Source organism: Carassius auratus, chromosome 5 (assembly GCF_003368295.1).
Source record: "Carassius auratus strain Wakin chromosome 5, ASM336829v1, whole genome shotgun sequence".
Classification (NCBI taxonomy): Eukaryota; Metazoa; Chordata; class Actinopteri; order Cypriniformes; family Cyprinidae; genus Carassius; species Carassius auratus.
Genome location: NC_039247.1, coordinates 14,758,958 through 14,779,540, shown reverse-complemented (window position 1 = coordinate 14,779,540; position 20,583 = coordinate 14,758,958). Strand labels below are relative to the sequence as shown.

Sequence of the window (20,583 nt, the reverse complement as noted above, 5' to 3'; positions counted from 1 at the left end):
TAAGTTACAAAGTAACTTTCAAAGACTGTAGGTAATTACCAATTTGTTCAATTTTAAAATTAATTTCACTCCCATTACTTTCTATTTGTTCTCCAGATTAATAGTCGCTATGTTATAATTAGCTAAATATTTTCTTTTCAACCCAATCAAACAAGCAAAAATTTTTATCATTCCTCTGTTTAGTTGATTCTATTCTTGAGTTGCCCTACATTTCGATTGCTTGGAGGCAGATTACTTGCAATGCAAGGAATTTGAGCCCCAGGGCACGAGTGATATGTTTAGATGTGGTGTTGTACCTTGTTTCAGAATGTGCTGCTGAATGGAACGGGTGAGCGCTATTGCACTGGCTCTCATTAATCTTTATACTGTATTCATTGCAAGGTCTTTCACAGCAGAAACGCACAAAACTGCTGTTGTCTACCAGGGTCTGCTAAAATTAAATTAACACTCTTGAGAAGTCCTAGCATCCGTTATATCATCTACTGTGTTTTTTTTTTTTTTACTGTTTCTACAGTTGTATTCAACACTCTGTTTTCAAAACCCTGAAGGCTGAAGTAGTACAGTCATAATTAATGATAGAAAAACTTTACACCAACTGCCAAATAACTCTCAACAGGCTCTTCAAATTACATTTGCATGCTATATGTCACATGACAATAATTACATAAACATGTTCAACTTCACTGATCCACTTCACTGTACACACAACTAATGGTTCATTTCTGCCAACATAAAAAAAGTATCTTGTGCTCACTAAGGCCGCTTTTTTAAATTAAAAATACAGATAAAACTGTAATTTTGTGAAATATTATTACAACATGAAATAACTGTTTTCTGTTTGAATATATTTTAAAATGTAATTTATTCCTGTGTTAGCCAAGCTTAATTTTCATCCGTCATTACTCCAGTGTTAAGTGTCACATGATTCCTCAAGAAATCATCCTAATTTGCTGACTTGGTTCTCAAGGAGCATTTCTTCTTATTGTCAAAATGTTAAAAAGTTGTACTACTTAACATTCTTGTGGAAACTGTGATAAAAAAAAAAATATATATATATATATATATATATATATATATATATATATATATATATATATATATATATATATATATATATATATATATATATAAGGATTCAAAGGAACATAGCTGATTTGTAATAGAAATCTTTTGTAACATTATAAATGCTTTACAGTAACTTTTGATCAATTTAAAGCAACCTTGCTGAATTCATGTATTTCTTCCCAACAAAAATTATACTGACCCCATACTTTTGAACAGTATGGTGTACCTTCACTTTCCTTCACTGTCATCAAACAAAGGGTTAAAAGGTGAACACAAGACACATAATTAGCAATCTGAAGAAAGCTGTATTACAGAATTAAATCTCTTATTAACATTTTGGTAACATTTTCTGTAAGTCCCATTTTGCAACACAATGCAAGGGTATTCTTTAGACATCATAATGACTGCAGAACGCATTATAAAACTTTTGTTTGTAAGTGGTCTTGCCTGTTTTAAGTGAAGTAAAAAGTTAACAATGGCAAGACATGAGACTTATAACGCATTATAACTTTGGGAAATATAATCCATTGCAAATGAAGTGGATGCATTGTGTTCATTGTGTATTATAAATTGTAATTTTAAAGGCTATAACCACAAATAAGTCAATATTATAATTCATAAAAACTGTTGTTACAATAACTGTTATAATGAGATGTATATATATATTATGAATTCATTATAATGCCTTAAGAATACTCTTATAATTTTATAATTTATTATAGATACGGGCTTCACAGAAAGTGTTACCAATATTTCTAATACACCAATGATTTTTCTCTTTTTCTTTTTTTTTTTGCATACCAAGTTTTGATGGGTTTAACCATTCACTTGTCATCTAAATTAGTGCTTTGATTTTGCTAAGAACTTCTGAAAAGAGTTTGGAGTCATAATTGCTACTTAAATCCTTTCTTTTTCCATATCAGGACTCTTTGGCTCCTTATCCAGGTGTTTTGGCAGACTTTTCTTTTGAACTCCAAAGAACCTCTTCCTGACTCCCTCCAGCATGTCTCCACCTGTCCATGACCGACATCCCAAATCCCTCCCCCTTTCCCCACAAATCCTCTTGAACCCCATGAGGAGCTATGTTACAGAGAATAATGCACACATACCATTCACTTCCATTCCCAGTTCTCAGGGAGCGAAGGAAGAAATCCTGCTGCTGTGTTTACAGCAGCCTGCTGTGTGTAAACTTTTAATTACTGTCATTACACAATAGCAGCCACAGAGATGTGTCATTACTCTCCATTAAACCACAGAGAAAACCTGTTGTGCACAACAGTTCAATGAAGGTTGTGTTCTACAAGAAAGTGTTTCTGTGCACTTACAATTCCTGCAAGTAACCATGGATGAATTTCAAATAAACACACGTTAACATCCAAACCATTAGTTCTGCAGAAGGAACAACAAAAGGGCAGTCTCATCATTCACAACCACAAACAGCATGGGAATCTGAGAGTTGCCTTGCAATTTACACTGAGCTGTAGAAGAGACCGCTGAATATAAGGTTTATTTCCATTTCTCAAGAGACATACTGTAATCTAGACCAAGATTTCTCAACTCTGCCCGGCCCTTGAGATCCAAGTTCCTGCGAGTTTACCTCCAACCTTGATCAAACTCAACTGCCAGTATCTTTCTAGCAATCCTAAAGACCTTGATTAGTTTGTTCAGGTGCGTTTGATTAGGGTTGGAGCTAAACTCTGCAGGAAAGTGGAATTTGAAGACCAGAGTTGAGAATCCCTGATTCTAGACCATCTCTCATCATCTTTACCATTCACAAAGTCAGCACATGCTCATTATTTATGAGGCACTTCTCCTCAAATACATGTGTAGTGACTGTGAGACCTATTCTGACTGATACTTTATCATGTGAATCCTTTCAATGCCAGTGCTGATAATGGGCCTCTAAATAATTAACAACCCAATGTCTTGCATAAATGGGCCAGAATTATTATTTAAAGCCCCAGATCTCAACACAAGTACATTAATCAGATTAAAAGGAAATTAAAATAAGAAAAGGAATGGATACATACCGCAAACAATGAGCCTTGATGGACACATGCTCCTGTGGATGAAGAAAATGAGGTGAACAAGAGTGGAAAATGCAGTCTAATTGACAAGTTCATGACTAGGCTACTAGTCGACAAATGTCACAGTCATGGCAAACATGTGTTCGACAATGCTTTGGACATGCCCTTGCTGTTGCTCAATGTGAAAGAACATAAAAGATTGTCACAAGGATCATTAATTTAATTTATTAGTTGACCCTCAAAAGGCTCTAAAGAGAAAAGGATGTCAGCATGTTATAATCGTGCTCAGTTTTAATGTTAACACAAATACAGATGGGAGTAATAACTGAAAGACCCTTAAATATTTAAATACAGTTTTTATGCAGTTAAACAATATTTACAAAAAAAATCAGGCAAATCAGAAAACAAATATTTAAAATAAAAGTTTACATTAAAAAAAATGCAATAGATAACAAGGTAATCATGAAAAATCTTGTGTTGATGAAGTTAACTTGTGTGTTATTAAGTTTTTAAGAAAGCATGCTTCCCTCAAGAAATACAGGTATATCTTGAGAAAGGATGGGAATAATGTTTACTGTCAAACAACTTCTCAATAATAACCATTAGCTAGTGAATTATAGTGAATTTATGCAAATGCATCAAATTGATGAGGGAAGATCAAGATAACAGATCCAGGATGCGGGCACAGATTCATTAACAACACGAGACATCATGGTCATTCAGTTATTTAATTTTATAGGACTCTCTATTGCACAATGTTTTTTTTTTTATCGCATATTTCTACCTACGGGTCAAACTGATTTATCCACATTTGTAAATCTTTTTTATTGCATGAGCGCTGATCTGGGAGTTTTATCTTTATTATTTAATACCAATGAATTCAGAAAAATTACGATAACAGAAACACACCAACCTTGTGCTCCGGGCAAGCTAGTGATGTATCCAATTAAAACGGTTAGAATGATCCAAACAGGACCCATATTCACTTTAGAAACCGTATTAATCCAAAATGCTCAGAAATATAATGGCTTTAACTTGAATGTGAATGAGTGCGCATCCTCGCTGCTCTCCTGCGGACTCGGATCGACCAGCAGCGCCTGAGCTTGAAGTCTGGCTGACGGTCAGTAGTTACTGGGAAGCATCCAGTCCCCGAGCAGATACAGTCCAGTGCGCTCTCCAGCGAAGCTTCCTCAGAGAGAGCGGTTCCCACACGAAAATCCTTCCTCTTAAAAGTACGGGGCCATTGCAAAGACAACTTGAACGCGATTAATTACAGGAGAACACGCAGTAACAAACACTGAGCGTACGAGCCGCTCTTTAAAGAGAGTTACAGGAGACACGACCATCTGCATTCACGAGTTGAGGAGCCCCTCCTCCTCCCCCTCCACCACTGTGGGAACAAAACCTGTGGACTTCAAAGTTCTGACGGGTAAAAGATTTTGAGGTAGTCTTCTGTGAATGCTGCGCCAAACTAACGTTCTTGCGAATTTTTTTTTAGGTTATTGCATTTTTTTTAATGCTGGCTAAACTTGGTGGAATCATGCAAATTATATTGCTGCAACATTTATATAATATAATTATTAAATAGAAATACATATAATTGTTTGAACATTATTTAGAGACTACTTAAAATAGTCAGAGGTCAAAGATTTCCTGGGTCACGTGCAGCAGTGCAATCCGATCCTTGCTCGGTGCTCATTCGAGGACAAAAACAGAAAAATCTTGCACATTTGTAAACTTGAATAAATTCAGACCTTTTAAATCATGTTGTTTTAAAATATCTTCACATACAGTAAGCATTTCTATAAAATCATAATTGTTCTCTTCCTTAAATACCAATGTTTCTTGTAATAAAACACTTGAATATTTACATAAATATGTATTGTCTTGGTCATCTTTGACCTTAACAAGGATATTTAGAAAAAGACGAAAATGAAGATAAAAGTACTGCATTTCCATTCAATCCGAGCTTAATTAGTTTAGAAAAAGTGAGTTTCTACTGCCACCTGCTGTTGTAGGTAGGGGATGGAAGGCAAGAAAAAAAGCTTGGGGAAAAAAACAGATACCCCACAGAAATAAGGCCTCAAGCATCTGCTAAATGCATAATTGTAAATGAGGGCATCCTTATTGACCACAATGGCCCATCAACCATGTTGCTTCCATTCCTAAAACAAGCCACTATATAAACCGACTTCAGCATAAAACCACACAGTTAGACAATACCACATTTACCATTTTATTACAGTCTAAATGCTTTTGCAGTGCAAATATATACGAAGCAAAAATGTCATGCCTTTTTCTCTTCCTGTGGTAATAATTAATTGATTTAATGTGCAAACCCTCACTTGAAGGGAAGTAAACGTATAAAAGGTTTTATCTTAGGATGATCTGGGTTCATTCATTCTGACTCCATGGTACTACATGTACTTTGTCACTGCAATGCTGCAATAAACATCTTCATCAAGATCTTCAATGTCCTCATCACTTTTTCTTACAAGCTCTTAGAGTTTTGCAGTGTACAGTTGTCTATGTAACAGCTGTGACTGAATGATTACAGCACACCACAAATAATAAGACCAGTTGTCTTTTTAAAAGTAGTTTTAACTATTAACAGGGCTTAATGTGAAAGTGTTTTGCTTTCATCTTTTACAGCTACAAGGGATTGAAAAAAAAAGCAATAAAAAATACCTACAGCGACATCTCTAAAGTTCAACTAAGTTAAACTCTGTTAGTGCCCTGGCCTGCAATAATGTTTTGTTTTCCGCATGAGAGATGTCGACTACTCAGACAGTTCAGTGTATCAGTGTAAAAATCAGCTGTCTGCCTGTCTCTCGGTAAGCTCAGCATCACTCATGTAAGAAGATATTAATACTTTTATTCAACAAGGATGCAATAAATGATCAAAAATGACAGTAAATGCATTAATAATTATTATAAAACTTTTTATTTCAGATAAACGCTGTTCTTTAAAACTTTCTATTTATCAAAGTATCCTAAAAACTGTTTCACGTTTTACATATATATATATATATATATATATATTGTTAATTTTCTTCATGTATTTCCAGATTAATGGACATGCCAAAGGAAAAATATGGTCCTCCAGACTCACGCAGATTATATACCATCATGTCAGCAGAGGAAGCGGCCATTGGGAAGAAGTCATACTGGACCGAGTTGGAGATTTCTGGTTATGTATTATTCCTCACGCCTCAACTCATATAATTAATGTATTTTTATGAATGTGCTATTAAAGATACAGTTAATTGACATGAGTGTCAAATGCTTTGATCCGAAGTGACTTGCATTGCTGAGTATATAAATATGCGTATTCTCTGAGAAATTTGGAAAATACTTGTGCACTCTGCCTGTGCTTCCATGGTACAGGGTGGGTCAGAAGTCTAAGCTCACTATGGACACGGACCCATCTGACTGCTCTCCACATCAACAACAACAACCTGAGCCGGATTCCTCCTGAAATTGCAAAGCTGCCCCATCATAGCGCTGCCTGCCAGCAGAACTCGGCAACATGGTGACTCTCAGGTACGTGACAAATTGGTCAATCTCTATGGATTAAAATTTTTTTTTATAAAATTTATACACACACACACACAATACAACTAATTAGGATGTGACTCAGCTGGACTTATTGACAAGTACACTATGATACACTATGACATCATATGTGTATCATATAGTTTCAGCCATTTATTTATTTTTTTTTGCTTTGAGCAATTTTATCCACTAAACAGACGCCTTGTTATATGGTCACATTTGTTTCTTACTTAGTGTATTTTTTTTTAGGGAATTGCTTTTGAACAGCAATTGTTTACAGCTTATGAACTTGGTCGGCTGTTCCAGTTGCAAACACTTGGCCTCAAAGGTAAAGATGTTTTTTTATATATATATATATTTGCTCTAACACTCTACATTCTACTACTGCATGTGCAGAGTTCAGTACAGTTGGCTTGGCAACATATTCACAGATTTAATTTGAGGAAAATTAGGCTATAGCTCGTTGTAGGTGTTAATTGTGTAGTAACAACTTTTAGCTCACAAGTTAATGATCTGAGAAATTTGAATCTGTGAATATGTTGCCATATTTTACTGAACTCATGTGCAGGAGGTGGAGACAGAGCAGTACTACACTTTCTTTCTGGAAACACTGAAAGAGCGTAGATATGATGGATTTTTCTGTCCAAAGTCTCATGCCAAAATCATGTCAGAACAGGAGCAGACTGAGAAGTGAGAATCTCCTTCTGTCTTCTTACAAGGCTCAAAGTGAAATATTATTAAGCTAATCTTGTGCACTCTTTTTATTTTCTAGATTTACTCTGGTGCAGAAACACACAGTGGAGTTCAATCTGTTTGCCATGGCATATTCGAGGGATAAACAGAGTCATGACCAAAGATAACACCGGAGTAGCTGTCCTGCTGGAGGTGAAGAAAGACTTGTTTGCTAATGGTAAGGACCTTGAATGATAATTCTGTAGTTCATATTAAATAGCACAATTTAGGTTTCCTGTTCTTCACTGACACACAGCTCCTGTTTAGCTCTGTCCTGTAGGTGGCAGTAAAACACAAAGTTAAACATGTTTACATGAGAAGAGTAATTTAGGGCCCAGAAATGAATTTAACATAGAGTATATTAGTATTTATTAATTCAATAATTTTATTTTAGTTTTTTACATTTTGGCTATGTGAGGCAAGCTGGATATTTAGATACTGACCACTTTGAAAATAACATCAATAACATTCTCTGAATGTTTTAGAAGGTGCAGCTGCAATTAAATGAAATTAAACATTTATGTCTATCAATATATTGTTAATATATATATATATATATATATATATATATATTAACAAAGATTAATAACTTCTGTAGCTAATGTAGCTATTGCTCATTGTGAATGTTAATGCATTAATTAAGATTGACTAATGAGGTCTTATTGTAAAGTGATACCTATGGGTCTTTATAGTTCTTTTGCACTTTGATCTGTGTAAAACTTGTAACTTTTATTTTAACAGTTATTTGTTATAAGAAAAAAAGTTATTTAACCGGTTATATTGTATTATGGCCACTTTTGTTAAAACTAAATTACAATACCGTGATAATACCATGTACCGTGATAAAAGCATTAGCAATTAATCGCAACTGGATAATCTGATAGCAGCATATCCCTAGTTCAGAGATCTGACAAAAGCAAAACTCGACCCATGTCTCTACCCAGCAAACATGCAGAGCTTTAAATGTGAACCGGTGGATCAATAAGAAGACAATGTATTATAAAAATCTAAACATCAGGGTGTGCGAAATGTATGGCCTATGATAATAATATCATAATTGTTGTTTTAAGGATGTGCGATTTGATATTATCGAGCAAACGAAACACCTACAGAATGGCCACATACATAACATAATGAAGTCTAGAAGGTTAAGACTATTCAGTGGACGTGCATATTTAGAGTGTGTTCTTTCACTGCATTAATCAGTCTATTAAAATACATGTAGAATAATCACATATTTCAAGATATGGGGCAGAAGATTTATATATTTATATCATTTCAAATAGTCAATATCACTGGAGAGTGTCATTTTTCTTCTCCAAAAGTCAGCATTATTACAAATGTGATATTGATTTCTTAGTTCAATAAGTAAGAAGTTCATAATAGGAGATGTTATGTTATTCTTATACATGTTATTCCAGACAGACTGAGATCAGATCTCTGTGTGGAGCACTGGCTGTTGTCAGACTCCTTGTGCAAAAATCTCAGTGAATTGATACAAGTAATGGCAAAAATAATGTTTGGAAATGTAAACCGTTATTTCTTACTGACACACTACAGTAAAAGAGAGAAATAACTGACTTAAAAAATTTTTTGTTGGTTAAAATACTAGTGGCCTAAGACTTTTGCACAATACTGTATACACGCTCGCTTGAGGTGGTTTTTGACTTGTGTGAAAGGGTTAATGCGAAAAATGGGAGTTGGAAGTGTATTTTGCGAAAGTCATGTCATGTGACTGCGCTGTGGACGGTAAATCCTGACTAACCAGCGGACTGATCTCATTCCACAGAATAGAAATGTTGTTACATGGTCATTCGGAAATGCCTGAGCAAAGTATGTCATCAAAGTATTTCTGTGTAATTGCATCTTAACACTGTTAAAGGACTGCGTTCCCAAACAGCAGCATCCACATCCGAAAGTGTTTCGTCTCCTCCTTCTGAGGTTCAAGGAATTAATTATATAGGAACATGATTATATTAAGAAACTTGATGTATAGTGCCAGTGTATCAGGAAGTGACGATTTTGTTCTGACTCGTTATGGAAACGCTGCTTTTCGCAAATGTTTTGTGCAATATTCCAGATTTGAACCTTGTTTTGAACATAAGTTAAATTGGCAACTTTGGGTTTAAACCTGGCTAATGAGGAATCAAATAAAATAGATCCTCCTTATCTTTACATGAGGTAAATAGCACAAAGATAACAAGCTTTGTAAAACGAAAACAAAAATAAAAGTAAAACTAAACCTGCTGTCGGTGATGCTGCGTGCATGTTTTTCCACACATGAATATCAACATGTTCACCCTCTCTGGTTTACTTTAGCTTGAAAACCATCCATCGTTTCCTCAATATTTGTGTCATTTTTGCTGCGCGCTCATGCTGACGGGGCGAGTATAACAGGCTCTAAACTCGAAGCGATGCGCAGCTCAAATGAGTAGTTCAATGTCGTTATGCTTTCAGTATCGTTTGCCGTTAGATGTTTCTCATATGCAACAAAAATGACAGCTCTTAAGGGTTGAACAACGCGGTGTTCGCGACAGTGCGACTGCAAACACTAAATGTAGTCGTACAGAAAGAACGGTCAGGAGCCCTGTAATGTTTCTACTGTACATTATCTCGGTCAATCAAAATAAGTTAAAATTAGTTGATAGACTGAGTGCGGTCTGTCACTGTCTTTATCTGTTTTGCGAATAACTATATGCTATGCCACATGCAATATTTCATTTTTAAATGAAATAGCAACATGATCGTTTCATAAAGTAGGCCTATATGCATTAAGGGCTATTTTCGCTGTAAGAAACAGCAGTTGTGTGATGAGCGGGGAACAGGGATCCTAGCTCAAATCTGGCCCACGAGATCCACTTTCCTGCAGAGTTTAGCTTTAACCCTAATCAAAAACACCTTAGCATATTAATCAATTTCTTCAGGATCATTAAGAAAACCACAGGTCGATGAGTTTGATCAGGGTTGGAGCCAAACTCTGCAGCGCGTTGGATCCAGTCCAGGGTAAGATTTGAGGAACCCTGCTTTACAGCAAGTTCTTCTTAGTGACCTTATGTGAACTGTATTTATGTCAAAGGACTGCAGATATTGTAACAATCGGAAAACACAGAGGAGACAAGTCTGCCGCCGTTTACATATGAAATTTAAAGTGCACTGACTGGGGCGATCACGAATTTGTGTACAGTAGGCTATATGTAGCTAATCGCTATAGCCCTTCTAAAATGACCTAGCGACGTTTAATATTTAAAATATCAAAACATTATTTATGCATTTGTAACTGCAGATTAAAGTATTTAGTGTCCCCCAGAGCTGCATTAAACAGTGTGTAAATACATCTAAATGCCACTTCTAATGCTCTGCATTGCAAAGATAAATTCTGTTGATACTGATTTAATCTGCTTGGTAACCAAATGCAAGAATTTGACTGAAAAGATGGTGCAGACTTTTAGGAATAGAAAGACTTAAGGTAAAAATGCCCATAAAACTTGTTGGAAATGATACATTTTCATTACTGCTGTGAACTGACCACACAGAAAATGAAGAATATCAAAAAATTCAGGATTCAGCACAATTAGAGGAAAAAGATCAGCACAATAACACACTCTATAGCAAAATATTGTCCAATTATCGTTATTGATAAAATCGCAAAAATGTATGGAGAAATCACTTTTTGTCAGTATCGCACACCCCTAATTTTTTATTTATTTAGTTTATATAATAATTTAAGGCTGAAATTTAAAGCGGATCATTTTATAAAACATTTTGTTTTTGTGAAAACTTTCATCTGAACTGTAAATTATGCTTTTTACAGTAATGTTAGTTTAATATGGTACTATAGACATTGCCCTACCCCACTCATAAAGTATTAATTTTATTTATGCAGGTCTTAAAAACGGTCTTAAATTTGATCTTAAAAATCCTGCAGAAACCCTGCAGTGATGTGGTGCTTTGATACATAAAATGAAATCCTACGGTTGAATGTTGGATTTCAGTGATAACATACTTTTTAGTTCCTTCACAATGCCTCAATACAGCTGAATACAATTTCTTAAGTATACACACTTTTTAATGAGTTCTGCTTTATTTCTTCTTTCTCAGCATATTCTTCAGTTTTCCCCTGCGCTGTTTTCTTAATATTGCAATAGTGATTACACTTTAAAAAAAAAAAAGGAGTTCCCTGTTCACGTTCAGCTTGTAGCAATGACCTTGATTATAAAAGATCTTTTTTTGATGTCACAGCTCCATTTGCTTCCTCTTTAATAAAATACTTTAATCCAATTCATTTTACTGGTGTTGTAATGCAGGTTCAAAGCAGCCTTCAGAGAAACGGCTCCTGCTGGTAGCTAATGCCCACATGCACTGGGATCCAGAGTACTCCGATGTGAAGCTCATCCAGACCATGGTGTTATGTCTGAGCTGAAGAGCATCGCTGAGAGGGCATCGGGCTCTATCAACTCTGCACCTCCCACGTCAGACACCAGCACCATCCCTATAGTCCTGTGCGCTGACCGCAACTCCCTCGCAGGCTCTGGTAAGTGATGTTTGAAACTGCTTATTAGAGATAATAGTTAGAGAGAATGGGGAACTCCCTTAAGCAATCTATATTGTGTAAATTCCAACTAAGAGGAGGTCAATCAGTTCAAATAAGCAATCCAAAATTCAATGCCTATGTAGTGGACGGCAAGCAGTAGGCTCAGCATTCCTTGTATGGGATAACTGTCGTCATTTACTGACCCTCGTGTTGTTTCCAATCTCTGTGACTTTCTGTGGAGCACAATAGAAGATCTTTTAAAAAATGCTGGTAACCTTTGACTTCCGCTGTATAAACAAAAACCCACCGAGACATTCCTCAAAATATCTTTTTATGTTCCACAAAAAAAAAAAAAAAGTCATACAGGTTTGGAACGGCGTGAAGGTGAGTTAATGATGACATCATTTTAATTTTGGGGGGTGAATTACTCTTTAATGCCCTTGCTAAGAGAAATACATAAAAACTTTTCCTCAGTTAGATTTGGCATGAAGCTCTTGTCAATCAGTCACCTTTATTTATATAGCGCTTTAAACAAAATACATTGCGTCAAAGCACTGAACAACATTAATTTGGAAAACAGTGTCTCAATAATGCAAAATGATAGTTAAAGGCAGTTCATCATTGAATTCAGTTATGTCATCTCTGTTCAGTTTAAATAGTGTCTGCGCATTTATTTGAAATCAAGTCAATGATATCGCTGTAGATGAAGTGACCCCAACTAAGCAAGCCAGAGGCGACAGCGGCAAGGAACAGAAACTCCATCGGTGACAGAATGGAGAAAAAAAACCTTGGGAGAAACCAGGCTCAGTTTGGGGGTCCAGTTCTCCTCTGACCAGACGAAACCAGTAGTTCAATTCCAGGCTGCAGCAAAGTCAGATTGTGCAGAAGAATCATCTGTTTCCTGTGTTCTTGTCCTGGTGGTCCTCTGAGACAAGGTCTTTACAGGGGATCTGTATCTGGGGCTCTAGTTGTCCTGGTCTCCGCTGTATTTCAGGGCAGTAGAGGTCCTTTCTAGATGCTGATCCACCATCTGGTCTGGATACGTACTGGATCCGGGTGACTGCAGTGACCCTCTGATCTGGATACAGACTGGATCTGGTGGCCACGGTGACCTCGGAACAAGAGAGAAACAGACAAATATTAGCGTAGATGCCATTCTTCTAATGATGTAGAAAGTACATAGGGTGTTATGTGAAGTGTTTCTGGTTCCGGTTTACCTAATTAATGCAGTCTAAAAATCCTTTAACGGATTTGGATATTAAAAGCATATTAGTATGTTATGTGTATGCCAGGTTAAAGAGATGGGTCACCAGACAAACAATGTTAGGTAGGTTATTCCAGAGTTTAGGTGCCAAATAGGAAAAGGATCTGCCGCCCGCAGTTGATTTTGATATTCTAGGTATTATCAAATTGCCTGAGTTTTGAGAACGTAGCAGACGTAGAGGAGTATATTGTAAAAGGAGCTCATTCAAATAATGAGGTGCTAAACCATTCAGGGCTTTATAAGTAATAAGAAATATTTTAAAATCTATACGATGTTTGAAAGGGAGCCAGCGAAGACAGGACCGGGCTAATATGGTCATACTTCCTGGTTCTAGCAAGAACTCTTGCTGCTGCATTTTGGACTAGCTGTAGTTTGTTTACTAAGCGTGCAGAACAACCACCCATAAAGCATTACAATAATCTAACCTTGAAGTCATAAATGCATGGATTAACATTTCTGCATTTGACATTGAGAGAATAGGCAGTAATTTAGATATATTTTTGAGATGGAAAAATTCAGTTTTACAAATGCTAGAAACATGGCTTTCTAAGGAAAGATTGCGATCAAATAGCACACCTAGGTGCTGATGACTGATGACGAAGAATTGACAGAGCAACCATCAAGTCTTAGACAGTGTTCTAGGTTATTACAAGCAGAGTTTTAGGTCCTATAATTAACACCTCTGTTTTTTCTGAATTTAGCAGTAATAAACTATTTGTCATCCAATTTTTTATATCGACTATGCATTCCATTAGTTTTTTTAAATTAGTGTGTTTCACCGGGCCGTGAAGAAATATAGAGCTGAGTATCATCAGCATAACAGTGAAAGCTAACACCATGTTTCCTGATGATATCTCCCAAGGGTAACATATAAAGCGTGAAGAGTAGCGGCCCTAGTACTGAGCCTTGAGGTACTCCATACTGCACTTGTGATCGATATGATACATCTTCATTCACTGCTACGAACTGATGGCGGTCATATCTCATCATTACTAGGTTTCCTGGCCTTTCACAGGTGTGGTGGAGTATCTTAAGTAATAGGGGAGTTGCAGAAAATCACAAAGACTTTAAGGAACTGCTTTACAGCTATTGCTTAACCAACTTCAGTTGTAACAGCAAAAACGGCAACCCCGATGGGAGTATGACACACAGTTTCCAGCTGAAGAGTGCCTATGAGGGGAATCTCATGCCCTACACCAACTACACTTATGACTTCAAGGTGAAGAGATAAGATTTAGGATTTAGTGAAATGTGATTTGCTTTGTTATTGTATTGCACTGAAACCTATGCACTAGGACCTTAATTTTTATATTATTCTCACAGATTTCTATCATTTTTTTAGGGCGTGTAGTGCATGATTGACTACATCTTCTTCTCTAAGACACACATGCGTGTTCTGGGTTTACTGGAGACTCAGTGGTTGAAGGACAGCAACATAACCGGCTGCCCCCACCCGCACATCCCCTCCAATCACTTTTCCCTTCTGGCTCAGTTGGAGTACCACCTCCTTAACGGCTGCATCAGCCTTTCCACAGGTAGTGCAGCCCCCCTTCCCCAAACCATGGACGAATGATGCCTTGAAATATAGGCACACATATTAATGAGTGAAGTACTCGCATACTTTGTTCTATTTTTTAACCTTTGCACACGATTATATGATCTTATTATTTCATTTTCCAACATGAAAACAAAAGCCTAATACCAAATTAGGATTGGGATTCTCTGAATGTGAGATTGCATAAGCCACGTGTCAGTATTTGGATGGTAGAGTTGTGTAACTTAAGCAGAGACCAATCATTTAGCATAATGTCAGAAAGAGTATTATAAAAAAGGGTAATAAGATGTTCCAGTTAGCATCCTCTTTTAAATTCCCCTTCAGCATTTCATAAATTTGACAAGAAATAATTTTGGTGCATTTCAGTCTAAATTTCCCAGTACAATAAAACCCCATTTGTCTCTTTATTATTCAATCAAATATTAGTGACTGCATCCTGTGCATTACAAACTCAAGTTCCCCTATTTAATGTTAGGGGAGGATGGATTTGCATTAAGTTTATGAACTGGAAAACAGCAATCTATTTTTTTTATTGAAAATTCTTAATAGTGCAATGTAAAGGATTATGCAAACTTGTCTTTTGGTCAAAAATGTACACTATTAAAGAGGATCCCAGCCCTACTGATCATAACTCAGCTACGCTGCTCTCCCTTTCTTCCTGCATCAGCATCTAAATCACAACACCGTACTGATGTATATTTACACAATACAAAGTCCTCCCTGTCTCAGTGATCTCATGTCAGCGAGCGTCTCTAAAGAATCTCTGATTGGCAGGTGGTTGACGTTATTGGTACAATTTATAATTGCTACACAAGACTACCTGGGGTTTAAGGCATAGTTTGCCTAAAACTAAGTTTACTCACACTCATGGTGTTCCAAACCTGTTCCAAAACCGGTATGACATTATTTCTTCTGTGTAACAGTTTTCATTTTGGGGTGAACTATCTTGTTTCGATGCTAATAGATTGTCAGTTGCATCAGTACAGGATGAATGTTAATTTATAAGTCATTTTGTGATTTGTTGGTAGAAGAGAAAAATTACATGATTCTTTCATTTTATTTGTTTGGCACAACTATATGATTATAGAGCATTTCTGTAGTTAAAGGCTGTTCTCACGGTTATATCTACATATTACAGGTCCTTCTGAAAAAATTAGTATATTGTGAAAAAGTTCATTATTTTCCATAATGTAATGATAAAATTTTTACTTTCATCTATTTTAGATTCATTGCACACCAACTGAAATATTTCAGGTCTTTTATTATTTTAATACTGATGATTTTGGCATACAGCTCATGAAAACCCAAAATTCCTATCTCAGAAAATTAGCATATTTCATCTGACCAATAAAAGAAAAGTGTTTTTAATACAAAAAAAGTAAACCTTCAAATAATTATGTTCATCTATGCACTCAATACTTGGTCGGGAATCCTTTTGCAGAAATGACTGCTTCAATGCAGCGTGGCATGGAGGCAATCAGCCTGTGACACTGCTGAGGATGGAGGCCCAGGATGCTTCGATTGTGGCCTTAAGCTCATCCAGAGTGTTGGGTTTTGCGTCTCTCAACTTTCTCTTCACAATATCCCACAGATTCTCTATGGGGTTCAGGTCAGGAGAGTTGGCAGGCCAATTGAGCACAGTAATACCATGGTCAGTAAACCATTTACCAGTGGTTTTGGCACTGTGAGCAGGTGCCAGGTCGTGCTGAAAAACGAAATCTTCATCTCCATAAAGCTTTTCAGCAGATGGAAGCATGAAGTGCTCCAAAATCTCATGATAGCTAGCTGCATTGACCCTGCCCTTGATAAAACACAGTGGACCAACACCAGCAGCTGACATGGCACCCCAGACCATCACTGACTGTGGGTACTTGACACTGGACTTCAGGCATTTTGGCATTTACTTCTCCCCAGTCTTCCTCCAGACTCTGGCACCTTAATTTCCGAATGACATGCAAAATTAGCTTTCATCGAAAAAAGTACTTCGTATCACTGAGCAACAGTCCAGTGCTCTGTAGCCCATTTCCTGCACACGCCTGTGCATGGTGGCTCTGGATGTTTCTATTCCAGGCTCAGTCCACTGCTTCCGCAGGTCCCCCAAGGTCGCCCCCCCAATCTTCCTCAGGGTCCGGTCACCTCTTCTCGTTGTGCAGCATTTTTTGCCACACTTTTTCCTTCCCACAGACTTCCCACTGAGGTGCCTTGATACAGCACTCTGGGAACAGCCTATTCGTTAAGAAATTTCTTTCTGTGTCTTACCCTCTCACTTGAGGGTGTCAATGATGGCCTCCTGGACAGCAGTCAGGTCGGCAGTCTTACCCATGATTGGGGTTATGAGTAATGAACCAGGCTGGGAGTTTTTAAAAGCCTCAGGATTCTTTTGCAGGTGTTTAGAGTTAATTAGTTGATTCAGATGATTAGGTTAATAGCTCGTTTAGAGAACCTTTTCATGATATGCTAATTTTTTGCGATAGGAATTTTGGGTTTTCATGAGCTGTATGCCAAAATCATCAGTATTAAAACAATAAAAGACCTGAAATATTTCAGTTGGTGTGCAATGAATCTAAAATATATGAAAGTTCAATTTTTATCATTACATTATGGAAAATAATGAACTTTTTCACAATATGCTAATTTTTTGAGAAGGACCTGTATGTTGGGTAAAAACTTCTAGCCTGAATGCACTGTAAGTCTCTTTGGATAAAAGTGTCTGCTAAATGCATAAATATTTATGGTTTTCAAGGTCTGCAAGCTAAACACAATCATTCGCTAAATTTCTCGGAAAGCTATAATACGACTGGCAAACTGACACAGAAACATAACATATCTGTCATTGCTAGGAGACAAATAACTATTTAATACAATAGGTTGTAAAATCATTTAGGAAATGTTTGAGATCGTCCAACTAGATAGTCCAAAACTAAAAAAAAAGTCTGTGCCCATCATGTGATTTTTCTATGAAATCTGTCAACTCAAATCTGCATAAAAAAAATAAAAAAAAAAGTCAGGACTTTAGGCAGCTAGTGTCAAGAGTGCAAACTGTGGTAAACGTTTTATAGTGTATTTGTTCTCAAACTGAATGAATTTGGACTAACTATTAAATTTTCTAAAACATTTATTTAATGTCAGTGGCATTAGTGTTGACTACGGTGAGAACATTTTCCTGCATGAATTCAAACATTTATAAACCAGTCCTTTGCTCAAAAGAGCAGTCCTCAAAATGTATAAAGCAAGGTCTTGAGTTAAAATTCTGGAGCATTTTGTGATGTTTAACCTGTGAGGAGCGTAGGTTGTTGATAGCTCTTGTCTATTTGACACATCCAGGCAAACTTAATGTCTTTTTTGTACAAAGCTATAACTTTCCTATAACTTTGCATGTTTCAGCAGCCTTGTTCTATGTTGAACTGGTGTGAGTAATATGTTTCAGAAGGAAGGTGAAATGGACCATTTAGTGTTGGACTATGTGTGCTGCATGCTACTTATCACTTACTGCCTTCCGACTTCAGAAAATAAACCATTACCTCACTGATTAACTCCCATCCCTGTTAAATTTAATGACACATTTGCTTTGTATACATTCAACACCTTCACATTTGAGATTTTTATTCATCAAAACATAATTTCTAAAAGGGGAACACTTTTTGTCACTTTTGCAGAAACTGATCGACAAGTAGAGCATTCCTTGCCTGTGGAAAGCAAGACGCTTAGTGAGCCATCACCAGCATCCATCCCTGTACCCTTCCATCCACTCATCGGTCCACCTCTTCTCTACACCAGAGAGACTTGATGACTACTTTAGTGGCCGTGATACAGTTTTTATAACCGTTAGTCAATTTGCAATCAGTATCGCAGAAATTCCCACAGAACAAACTGAATAGATTTCTTCATGGCAAATGGTCTGAATGGCCAGCTGTTTTAATCCAAATGGATGAACATGCAGTATTTTTAAACTAGTACTAAAAACTTAATAGCAGTAGTACTTCATTGAGTATGGATAATGGCACACAGTCTGAGGTCAGTCTTGATAAGAAATTCAAATTAATAAAGGACTTGCATGATTGTAAGTTTATGTAAAGAGATGTAATGAGATAACTTTATCAGTGGATTTTCTCATTGATTTCTCATTGATTTCTCATTGATGCAGTTTCTCCTCCGCTGAGGAATCTAGATTTTATAAATCTTGTTTAGTCTCTGAACATATATGGTGATAATATGGGGGGAAAATCCTTTCTGTTTGTAAATGAAAATGGTGCTACATGTGGCCCATTTGTTAAACAAGAAATTCTCAACAAAGTCTTGTCCTAGTCTCTCACCTTAAAAGCAATAAAGATGTCATTTAAAAGGAATAAGTTTGTGATCGTTTTATTTCAAAATGATAATGACAGATTTTTTAGATAGCCTATGGTAGCAAATGTGACTATGTAAATATGGCTTAAAAACATTGAGCACACTTGAGTTGCCTATTTAACGAAAAGGAAGTGGAAAATATCTTCATCACAGTTGTTCTTGTCTGCTTTGATCTATGCCACAGTGGGCACGGAACATTCCTATTCAGATTATTTGCTGTACAGAAAAAAAAGAGACAAAAGAAGACCATTAGACAATGCAAAGAAAGATAAAACAAATAGGTCAATTGTAGCTTAGACAGCTTAGTCTTGATTTTGGGACCCTACCTCATTACTCTTGTGATGAATTTGTTGATCCATGGTGCTTTAGGGTCTATGCAAATTACTTTGTTGTCCTTTTTGGTAATCCTAAGAAATTTAAAAGGGTTTAATAAATACTGTATATGCAACAATATTTGCCTGTCTTACACAAATGCATGAGCAATAAGTGACATTTGTCTGAGAGCTGCGTGGGTTAATTGTGGATAATGTAACATTTTCGAGAGCACTGAGGTTTGTCAGAACAGAGGAAATATGCACCCCCTTGCACATTTCCCTCATGTCTGTAATTAAAGTGTGTGAGCCACCGACGTGTAGAAGCAAAACATCATGACTCACAAGATCTCGATTTTGCGACAATGTGCTCCCGGAGGCAGAATCTCAATCCTCTGGAACATCCGAGATGGGATGGGGGCTGTGGAGGTGGTCACACACTGACAGTTCCTGTGGGTGCCCAAACCCTCCATTGGAAATGCTGAAAGAAGCCATGTAGAAACAGTTAGAATGACATTTCTCTAAAGAAACAATGCTGTAGCCATTCCATAAGAAATAAAACATAATTATGACAACAGTTGAGTGCATAATTAACCTACTATAAATTATAGCACACTTTACCCTTTAACAGATCCACCTTTTAAAAGTAGAAAGCGTCTGGTTTATACAGACATCTTTGTATAAAATAATAAAATGGCGACCACAGAGAATGATGCACAGCTAAATTTCAAAAATAAAATATAAAATACATTTCTATATTCTTACCAAAGAGGGTTGTGAAGCAGTAAGATGCAGTAGCTGCCAGCAGCAAATAAGAGAGCAGTGACATGTTGAGGCTGAGATGAGCTGAGTGAAGGAGTGAAGCAAGTCTAGGATGAGAGGCGTCTTCTGCCCAGTTTATATTGATGCTCGGAAGAGGAAGTGAGAAACTTATAATAGCAAGTGGGTGAAAAAGATATATGTATATGAGTTGGAATTTTTATGTCAGAGGAAAATAGTTATAGCTTTACCTCTTAAAGGAGATGGAAATATAATCACATAAATTCGCAATTTAATATGGAATATTTTAAAGTCATGTACTACTGAATCTCATATTGGATTTTGTTAACTCACTGGCCATAATTAACACATGGCAAGAAACTTTTGAATTTGTATTTTATTTTATTTATTTGGGGATTAGTATATTGGACTAGTTA

The 20,583-nt window shown here is 36.5% G+C and overlaps 2 protein-coding genes and 2 pseudogenes across 8 annotated transcripts in view; 2 read left to right on the top strand and 2 right to left on the bottom strand.

The window, feature by feature from the left end:
• The window catches only part of LOC113077671 (extracellular matrix protein FRAS1-like), a 107,600-nt gene extending 103,195 nt beyond the window's left edge, over window positions 1-4,405 (bottom strand). For 4 of the 7 annotated variants that reach the window (XM_026249990.1, XM_026250017.1, XM_026250011.1 and 1 more), the window contains exons 1-2: window positions 4,006-4,404; window positions 3,096-3,127 (exon numbers count right to left, since the gene is read on the bottom strand). In XM_026249990.1, coding sequence (XP_026105775.1) covers window positions 3,096-3,127; window positions 4,006-4,072 — 99 coding nt within the window. In that variant the 5' untranslated portion in view covers window positions 4,073-4,404. Of the gene's footprint in view, window positions 1-3,095; window positions 3,128-4,005 lie in introns of all 7 variants that reach the window. The other 3 variants (XM_026249999.1, XM_026250020.1, XM_026250005.1) reach the window with 1 other exon arrangement.
• A 32-nt stretch (window positions 4,406-4,437) lies between these two features.
• LOC113087691 (CCR4-NOT transcription complex subunit 6-like) lies at window positions 4,438-7,084 on the top strand (annotated as a pseudogene).
• A 227-nt stretch (window positions 7,085-7,311) lies between these two features.
• On the top strand, window positions 7,312-18,970 carry LOC113087675 (CCR4-NOT transcription complex subunit 6-like; annotated as a pseudogene).
• A 107-nt stretch (window positions 18,971-19,077) lies between these two features.
• LOC113077722 (interleukin-8-like) lies at window positions 19,078-20,314 on the bottom strand. The gene is made up of 4 exons (XM_026250021.1): window positions 20,153-20,314; window positions 19,733-19,868; window positions 19,403-19,483; window positions 19,078-19,292 (listed from the first exon to the last, which is right to left on the bottom strand). The coding sequence occupies exons 1-4, from the start codon at window positions 20,214-20,216 to the stop codon at window positions 19,286-19,288; spliced, it is 288 nt and encodes a 95-aa protein (XP_026105806.1). The 5' UTR covers window positions 20,217-20,314; the 3' UTR covers window positions 19,078-19,285.
• Between the last annotated feature and the right edge of the window lie 269 nt (window positions 20,315-20,583).